The sequence below is a fragment of the Scomber japonicus genome, chromosome 15 (genome assembly GCF_027409825.1).
Source record: "Scomber japonicus isolate fScoJap1 chromosome 15, fScoJap1.pri, whole genome shotgun sequence".
In the NCBI taxonomy this organism is placed as follows: Eukaryota; Metazoa; Chordata; class Actinopteri; order Scombriformes; family Scombridae; genus Scomber; species Scomber japonicus.
Genome location: NC_070592.1, coordinates 7,206,578 through 7,216,446, shown reverse-complemented (window position 1 = coordinate 7,216,446; position 9,869 = coordinate 7,206,578). Strand labels below are relative to the sequence as shown.

The following is a 9,869-nucleotide window of genomic DNA, read 5'->3' as shown; positions in this document are numbered from 1 at the left end:
TTTCTTTAAATCCTCTTTTTATGAAATTATACAGTCAGTGTCAAGCAGAGAGGATATTATTGATGGCATCTCTTCAATCAGGTTGAATATTAAGCAGGTAGGTGTTTTAGCTGATGGACGCGATGTTGATTTACTTGGTGGCAAAAAGGGGTCTCGGCTCGCACTCCCCCTCTTCCACCACTTGCACCTCCTTTCCCTATTTTCAGCCCTCGCCTTTTCTTTTTCAGGCCCTCCCTACTTAGACATAAATGGCAGTCCGGGAAATAACCGAGCCATCTCTCTGAGACTCCATATCATCGTCGAGGTACACGCCCATCTCTTCCTCATCGCCGTGGCCTCTGCGGACGTGATACGATGGGGGTAGCGCGTCCCCGCCTTCCCCGAACCTATCGTATCGCTCTTCCTCTTCCTCCATGCTGTCATCCAGGTCGAACTTCCGCCTCTCGCCCTCGTCAATCTCGCCGCTAAGGAGGATATCGTGTGCGGAGGGGGCGTTGACAGCTGAAGGATGGTGGAGGTGATGATGGTGGAAGTCGTTAGCCTTTTCCGTCAGAGTCCCCGTGGCGTCACATCCTTCCCGATACGTGTACATGGGCCCGTTGTTGTTTGCACCGGTCCCATTTTTGCTGTTGTTACCAGAGCCACTGAAGAGCAGGCGAGCTTTATTACCATAATCTGTGCCATTGCTGCCACCGCTGCCCGTTGCTATGGAGTCCCCGCTGCTAGGATAACCACGCCTCTGTTGCCGGCGGCTGCGGGTCAGGAGAACGGCAATGAGCGCAATAACCAATAGCAGGGCCAGAAGGGAGCCGATGACGGCGCCCGCCACGACGCCGGCACTGGACGGGTCCTCCAAGGCTTCTGCAGAGGGGGATGAAGGGGTTGGAAGGAGGGATGGAAAAATGGGTGAAGGAAAAGAAAAAAAGGAAGGAATTGATGGCTGTTTTTTTTTAAGGATGTCTTGCTCAGTTTTGGAGGTGGCAGAGGTATTCACAGATCTTCTTGTATTGTAAGTGTGCTGTAGTGATAGTCTTCTTCTATGTGTGTTACAATCCTCTTACAAGTGTGTAGTAATGTTCTTCTCAGTGTAATCCCTTAGTAAGGGTGCAGTCAGTCATTGCTGGGATCAGGCTGAATGGGACTCATTCACTTTGCCCCAAATGGCTCGTTGCGCTACATTTTGCAGACATTTTGCTCTATACAAATGTCTGTCCAGCTGCTGGCGCTTCGGTTTGTGTTGCCCCGCCCCCCTTTTTGACAGCTGGGGAAAAGTCTTTACTACTGTAACGATCCTTTGTTCTATACTTCATGTTGGTGTGAGCCAAGTTTGCCTCTCCACTCTTGTTTCAGTCCAAGATTGAAACAAAGAAAGGAGACGGGTTTACAGCGAGAGAAAAAAGCTGTTTGTTTTGTGCCTCGTGCTGTCTTTGCCACGGGTTAAAGGTGTCAGCCCAGCAGAGACACAAAGACACACACACACACACAGACACAGACATACAGGACAGACAGTTAGAGAGGTTATTTGAAGAGGGTCAGTGGAAACTAGCACACAGTCGCGTCTGGAAAATGCCACAATGCTCAACATCCCTCATGCCCTCCCATTTTTACCCTCTGCTGCTTTCCCAGTCTCCTAATTACCCACTCCTCAGCCCTTCTCATCCTCCCATCCTCTACTTCCACTGCTTCCTCCCCATGCATCTCTTATCGGTCAGCTAGTCAAGCCACAGGGCAGAGTGATTGCCTGCTGTCAACTCAGGACCGAGTCCAGATCGCACTGATCAGAAGTGCACAAAGATAAAAGGTTCACACTGCGGAGCAATACTCATGCCAGGACATTTTTTAAGAGGATTCTCTGCAGGAATATGAGAGAGAAAAGAGTCCTGGCTCAGATAGTGTAGGATTTGTACAAGTGGATTCATGCTGGGCTAAAAAGAGGAGAAAAGAAAGTGTCAAACCAGGCAAGTGTTGAGCCTATAGTGCAGGATTTCACATGGCCAGCTAATGTTTTTTCTTTTTTCTTTCTGTGAATTGGAAGCTGATTTTTCTTTGGGGTGCAGCAAGGGCAGCGGAACGCAGAACAGCAGGGAAATCTGAACCCCTTCCTGTTTTATGCAAATAACAGCGAGGCTCTGCCAACACTCCTGGCAAACACAGCAGTGAATGCCAATCAAACAATCTGAGCTTGGCTGAAATGAGCACTTTGCAGGGTTACGTGCCAGGGCAACATCAGTGAGGGAATGACATTTTTTTTTCCCAACAAAATCACATTGGACATCAAATAATGATCTGCATGGCGCTGACGAGTGTGAGTTATGCTAACAAAACCAGTGGGGGGGGGGGGGGGGGGGGGGGGGCTGTCACTATAAGCGAGCCTGCATTGAGAGTCTGTGATTCATACAAATAGTCCATTCTGAGGGTGAGGAGAAAAAAAAGAGGAGATGAAAGAGGCTGAAAATTAAGCTAGAGGAGAGAAAAAGAGGAAGGCGAGAGAGGCGAGCAGAGCCAAAGAGAGGCGAGCTACGAGGAGAGGTCTCAGTTTGATTTCAAAAAACACGCTTGCTCTGGTCTCATGCGGGGATGCAAGAGGGTTATGCCAGGGTGAGACAGACGGGTAGGGGGAATGAGGCGGGGCTCTTGGGACAGGATATGATGTCTAAATTAGAGGACAGTGTCTGGTGATATCCAATTGAAGTGACAGAAGGCATTAAGGATGATGTATCCAACTTTGCCTGTCCTAGTTTTCACTCTTTGCAAACTTACAGACATGGAAACGCATCGTGTGGGCCAGAGTGTTATTTATATTTATCGTGCCATTTATATTTAAAACATTAGAGGCATTTATCAAGTGCCTGAGTGAGAGACAGCTGGATAATGGCGTTTTGTGGAAGGTCTTTGGTGGCTGTCGTCTTGTTAATCAAGTGCTTAAAAATCTATTATTCTGTGTAGGCTATAAAGAACAATGCTCCTACCAAGGCCCATTAGAGCTGGCATGGCCATTTTTCAGTGTCTGTGGTCACATGCAGGAGCAGCCTCCAATTTCCCCTCAAAGTGCAAACCTGAGGGACGGGAATTGATATTTAAGGAGGAATGTAACAAGAGCTTTGTTGCCTGTGTGGCAATATGAAAGCAACAGTCTCCTCCACTTTACATCGGTGAATGGGGTCAACTTGATAGATTTAGCTCAAATTGGGGACTAACGATAAAACGTGGATGTCATGGTAACTCATTTAGCAAAGGCCTGTGTTATGAAAGAATTTATCACTAAACCTTACTACTGTCCTGGTTAGCTTCTACCTGTTCAATAAGTTACGGCTTTTAATTAACCCCTTAACATCCTTCGCCCACTGGGGGGCGATTTGCCCCTCCCGCAGCTGAAATTATGATACGCAGCAACATATACAGCTTCAACTTCCGTCAATATGGACATGCTATACATCGTTAGAAAGGTTAGAATCTCCGCAATGCAACCATCCAGTTGATTTTACAGAAATCATGAGCACCAAACTATAAATCATTCATATTTAGAGGCATGGTAAACGTAAGCACATTTTCAGAAACTAAAGTTTGTCAGCTTTCAAATTAGGTATCATACATGCATCTAGGACTTAGGCAGTTCTTGTGTTATAAGCTTTTCCATTTGGGTATGCCAAATAGGCGAAAATTACCCCAAAAAGGTGGATGCTAAGAGGTTAACTATTTTAGATAGAGAAATAAATTTATGGCAATCCATCTCATATTTGTAAAAACGTCTTATATAAAACACAGAAAAGGTCAACCTGATGGTGGCATAAGTATGATATTAATGTATCTATAGTGTTTCCATACTGTAATTTTGTTATCTTGGGCTTTTCACACTATATTTATTGCATGTGTGTCTGTCCTGGAAGAAGGATCCCTCCCTCTGTGAATCCTCCTGAGGTTTCTTTTCCATTTTTCCCCCCATTAAAAGGGTTTATTGGAGGGAGCTTTTTTCTCATTTGAATTGATGGTGTGAGGATAGAATTTGTGATATGTTGTAAAGATTGTAAAGCCCCCTGAGAAAGATGTTTGATTTGTGATATTGGGCTATATAAATAAAAAATGACTTGGGCTTGGCTAGAGTAAAAGTCAGGGGGATCACCAAAATCAATAGGTTTCATGGTCCCTAGAGGATGAGGATGACTGCAGAAAAAATGCTATGAAAATGCATCTAATAGTTGTTGAGATATATCAGACTGGACCAAAGTGATGGATTGACTAGCTGGCATTGCCTTCTTTAGGGCTAGTATGGCTAAAATGGTCTGGATACAGCAAAACAATTAACCAAAACTACCATTTCATCTTAAAAGGTAGAGTCCGTGAGTCTGGAGAAAGATTGTTTAATACACTTTTTGTCAAATAAGCAAAAGCAAAACTGTCCCTTGCTCCGTAAATGGGAAAGCCAATCATCTCCTGCCTCCCATCCCCAGCACCCAGTTGAATGGTGAGGGAGGGCTTGCAAACTGGAGAGAGAGAGAGAGAGAGTGAGAGAGAGAGAGAGAGAGAGTGAGAGAGAGAGAGAGAGAGAGAGAGAGAGAGGCCATCGCCAATTCAATTCAATTCAATTACAAAGTGTTTTCTCACAGAACAGATACGCTTCCATTTTATTAAATATATTATCCGAGACCTGGTTTACCGAGACCTCCCATGTGTTTTTACGCTCTGAATCTATTACTGTTGCATTTAGTGAAAGCATAATCTGAGCAGGCAGCTGTTTAAATCACACAAATATCCTGCTGTATATATATGTGTTTTAAACATAATAACCGTATCAATGAATCAATAAATACAAAAACACTGTGGATTTTTCTTCTTGTGGAGCCGACATGCTAAATATTTTTGGTTCAGTGAATTTCTGCTGCCAGTCAGAGTGGTGAAGGCAGTTTGTCTCCGGCTGCTTCTGTGGACAGAGATGCTGAACGCAGGTCGAGTGAGAGGTGGAGAGTGTGGATGGACTGTTCTGCTCACATGAGATGATTTTGTTTTTTCCTACTTGTGATGTGTGAGAGAAACAGAAGTGACTCTACAGCTGATGCACCAGAAGCTTCACCGCTACTAATTTGGTATTGGGGCTTCTGAAGGAGCACGAAGGGGGGGTGTATACTTCTAATATCAATAGTCTTTCTCCAGAATGACGCAAAGTAAGATGGACCCTAAGCCTTGGCGGAGATGGATGTGGTCAAGTTTAAACTCTGAGGATAGGAATACCCTGCAGCCTGAGAGAAGAAGCACTGAGCTTCATCAGTCAGAAACAAATTTAAGGCATGACTCTGTCTTGTGTGGCAAGTTTCAGGTGAGTCTTGCTTTTAAACTTCCTGTCGTCCTCCCGGGTCAAATTGACCCCCTCTCTTTTGACTGTTCCTTCTTTCCTTCCTTCCTTCTCTCTTTCTTTATTTTTTTCCTTTGTTCTTCCCCTCCTTCTGTCTTTCTTTGCTCGCTCCTCCTTCCATACTTCTTTCCTCACTTCCATCCATCCTTCTTTGCTTCTTTCCGTCCTTCCTCTTTTCCTCCCTCCTTCCTTACTCCTTTCTTCCTTCCTTCCTTCCAAACTCCCTCCCTCCCTACTCCTTTCCTTCCTTCGTTCTCTCCTTACTCTTCCTTCCTCTTTTCCTCCCTCCCTCCCTTCTTACTCATTTCCTTCCTTCCTTGACATGAGGACAACAGGAGGGTTAATATGAAGTCAGACCAAATGTAACTTTGACACACATAGTTTTTGTTAAAGCCCTTATTAGAAATAATCATAACATATAGAGTATAGTTAAGTCTCCATGTAGATCAATGGGCTCAACACATCCAGGCTCATATTCTCATCATCACCACATGATGTTCAGTGCCTTTCGAGTGAAGATCGAAAAATGCATCTATATCTATAATAAAATAGATTAGAATAAAATCATACACAAGGTTTCAGGCATTTTCTGACATAATTCATTACAATCTAAAGTTCTACTGTATCCTAGATGAGCTCTGACAAAAATGTGCCAGATGCATGATCAACGTCAGTGTCAAAACCTTGTCAAATGCCTTCTGAGATGCTTTAGTAAACACTCTTCTGCGAAACATATTTTGCCAAAAAAGTAAAAAAAAAAAAAAAAAAAAAAAGAAAAGAAAAAAGCAGAGAGACTATCGTTAGCAAGAAAATAGGCCATGCTTGTCATCCTTATTTCTCATCAACAGCAGCAGCCTGCCTGCATTAAGAAGCACGGTGATAAATGTCAGAGAGAGAGGCAGGGGAGCTTATATCAGTCTCTGTATTAGTGTCATGTACATGGAGGAGATTAGGGGAGAGTGAGATGGAGAGAGAGAGAGAGAGAGAGAGAGAGAGAGAGAGAGAGAGAGAGAGAGAGAGAGAGAGAGAGAGAGAGTGAGAGAGTGAGTGAGTGAGAGAGAGAGAGAGAGAGATGGAAGCAGTAGACACATGGAAACTATCCATTTCTACTCCGTTACATTCACTGCGGTAGGGATAATCTAAATGAGGAGATTTGGGGTGTGGAGAGGCAAGGTAGAAAAAAAAAAAAAAAAAAAGCAGAGTGAGAAGGGTGAAGCTAGATAGACAGACAGCGGGGGGAAAAGTAGGGGGTTGAAAATAGTTGAAACTAAATAACCTTTAGTTGATCTCCTTGGCCACTTCTCTCATTGCTTCTCAGAAACAATATGAAGCCTAAAACACAGCAAGCTGCCTCTAAAGTCCCGTAATAAGCCAGAGGGGCAGCGGCTGCAAAGGATCCACAATGGGAATTCTCATTAAAAGCAGCTTTTTGGTGAAGGACAATACATAAAAAATAATACCCATGAATATACTCTAAACATCAAAAACGCCTCACTTTAAAACAAAAATACAAAAAAGGGAGCAGACAAAGACCACCCACTACGACAGCTGAGCCGACTCCTAGCAACTCAATTATTAATAAAATATGTCGTCTTTCTTTTTTATTGTATTGTATATCACTTAGCTAAGCCCCTGAGACAGGAGCTGTATAAAAATGTATTAATGAACAACATCTCCACACTGAGCTTCTTGATCTCTATTGGTGAGTTCACAAAATGTCAAGAAAGTTGTTTAAATAATCCAGTAATTAAAATAAATCGCACTACAATAACAGAAATAGCATTTAGATTTTGTTCAGGCTTCTTTACGGTTATTGTGTTTTGTCACTTCGCTGCCTTTCTCCATTCAAACCGATCTCTATTGAATTTACACAAACTAATTAAAAGTGATTGCCATTTATTAATTTGCTATTTATTTACCTTATTTGAAATCTTGTCACTTATATCCATAGAGCTAGGAAGGAAAGGAAGGACGAAGGAAAGGAAGGACGAAGGAAAGGAATGAAAGGAAGGAAAGGAAGGAAAGGAAGGACGGAGGAAAGAAGGAAGGAAGGAAGGTAGGAAGGAAGGAGGGAGGGAGGAAGAATGGGGGGTGGTGGAAGGAAAGACGGAAGGGAGGAAAGAAAGAGAGAGGAAGGAAGGAAGGAAGGAAGGAAGGAAGGAAGGAAGGAAGGAAGGAAGGAAAGGGGTGGAGGAAGGAAAGACGGAAGGGAGGAAAGAGAGAGAGAGGGAGGAAAGAGAGAGGAAGGAAGGAAGGAAGGAAGGAAGGGGATGGAGGAAGGAAAGATGGAAGGGAGGAAAGAGAGAGGAAGGAAGGAAGGAAGGAAAGGGGTGGAGGAAGGAAAGACGGAAGGGAGGAAAGAGAGAGAGAGGGAGGAAAGAGAGAGGAAGGAAGGAAGGAAGGAGGAAGGAGGGAGGGAGGGAGGAATAAGGGGGGTGGAGGAAGGAAAGACTGACATTTGTTTGCAGTTGCTCGCTGAGTGCAGGCTTCTTTATATTTAATGTGTTTTGTCACTTCGCTGCCCTTCTCTATTTAATTTACACAAACTAATTAAAAGTGATTGCCATTTATTCATTTCCTATTTATTTACCTTATTTGAAATCTTGTCACCTATATCCATAGAGCTCTGTAACCATGATACAGTGTTGTGGTTCTTTTGATAGAAATGATATAAAATGAGCATCAAACTGTATTTGTGTTATATTTTGAAGGCTAATAGAAAGCTATAAACCAGGGGTGTCAAACATGCGGCCCGTGGGCCAGAACCGGCCTGCCAAGGGGTCCAATTCGGCCCACTTTCCTTCCTGTCTTCTTTTCCTTCCTTCCTTCCTGTCTTCTTTTCCTTCCTTCCACCAATCATTTCATCTTTCCTTACTTCACTCCTTACTCCCTTTCATCTTTCCTTCCTGTCTTCTTTCCCTTCCTTCCCTTCCTTCCTTCCTGTCTTCTTTTCCTTCCTTCCTTCCTGTCTTCTTTTCCTTCTTTTCTTCTTGTCTTCTTTTCCAACCTTTCCTTTTTCTTTCTTCCTTCCTTCCTTTTATTCTTTCCTTCCTTCAACCTGTCCTTCCTTCCATTTGTCCTTCCTTCCTTCCTTCCTCCCTCCCTCCCTCCATTCCTCCCTTCCTTCCTTCCGCTATAAACAAACTCCAGTATAAAAGATTCTTCCAGTCCTGATTTACCCTGTATGTCTGTCTGTCTGTCTGTCTGTATGTCTGTATGTATGTGTATGTATGATGAGCTGTGTGTCTGTGAGGAACAGGCTTATAATCATATGTAGCAGATGTGAGCGGAGGTGGGGGAGGTGAGGACGAGGCTAAACGCTATCATGGTAGGTTAATGGAAGCCGGAGGCAACACAGGCTGGGAATCACAGATGTACAGTAGTAAGACGAGTTGAGGGCAACACCTCCTCACTGACACAGCATGCCGAAGCTAAATATTTGACTATGGATTTGGACAAGGTGGATTTTTTTTAAAGGATCTTGGATATGATTTTAAGCAATATACTGTTACTTTTCTTTCCTGTGGGTGCAGCTTTAAACAAAGAATCAGCAAGAGAAGAGAAGAGAAGAGAAGAGCGCCACAAGGTCCAACGGAAGGACGCGCATCAATATGGCCGATAATGAGTTACAATTATACGGTTGATGATAGCACACAGGGAAGGTGCTCGTAGCATCTAGCACAGGGTACTACTTATGCAGCATCTGATTGAATCTGATTAACATTTATTCATGAATGACAAAGCACACTGACTGTCGTTTTCCAGGAGTATATTGTAGTATATTATAGTGTTCTTCATACTATGGCAAAGTACACTGAGGCTATTGAAGGTATTCATAAACTGTAAATGTAAAGGTACACTCTGAATAAGCTCTTGACACTGAAGGAGCAATTGAAACATTCATTTGTATAATTGCCATCTTTGTTCATGATTTAATCCGTTTTCTCCTCCTATTTAGTTGTAGATCTTGATGCACATATTGCAATATACTCACAACATGAATACACTAAATATATAACTATATCCTTTCTGTTTAGTTATTTAAATATACTTGTATCACTGACATTGTCTTATTGTTGTCTATTCATTTTGTTCTATTTTGACTTTTTCTATGTACCTTCACTTCTAGGAAATCATCTTCAATCTTCTTCAATCAAATAACTTTCTTCCTCTCTAATGATGCTTTTTGTGATTTCATGTTATTTTTATTCATACTATTATAATGTTGGATGTCGATGTTAAACATAAATGTTCTAAAACTTGACCGTAAATGTTAAAAGGTACACTCTGAATAAGCTCTTGACATTGAAGGAGCAATTGAAACATTCACATGTATAATTGCCATCTTTGTTCATTCATTCATAAGAGTTAGGCAAAGTAAGACCAACTGTAAAACACACGACATGAAAAACATCAAAACACATTATACACTATACACTATATCCTTTCTGTTGAGTTCTTTACTGACATTGTCTTATTGTTGTCTATTCATTTTGTTCTATTTTGACCTTTTTATGTACCT

The 9,869-nt window shown here is 42.6% G+C and overlaps 1 protein-coding gene across 1 annotated transcript in view; it reads right to left on the bottom strand.

The window, feature by feature from the left end:
* Positions 1–238: 238 nt before the first annotated feature.
* Positions 239–9,869, bottom strand: part of pvrl2l (PVR cell adhesion molecule related 2 like) — a 68,642-nt gene continuing 59,011 nt past the window's right edge. Inside the window, exon 7 of the mRNA XM_053334051.1 lies at positions 239–861. Coding sequence (XP_053190026.1) covers positions 239–861 — 623 coding nt within the window. The remainder of the gene's footprint in view (positions 862–9,869) is intronic.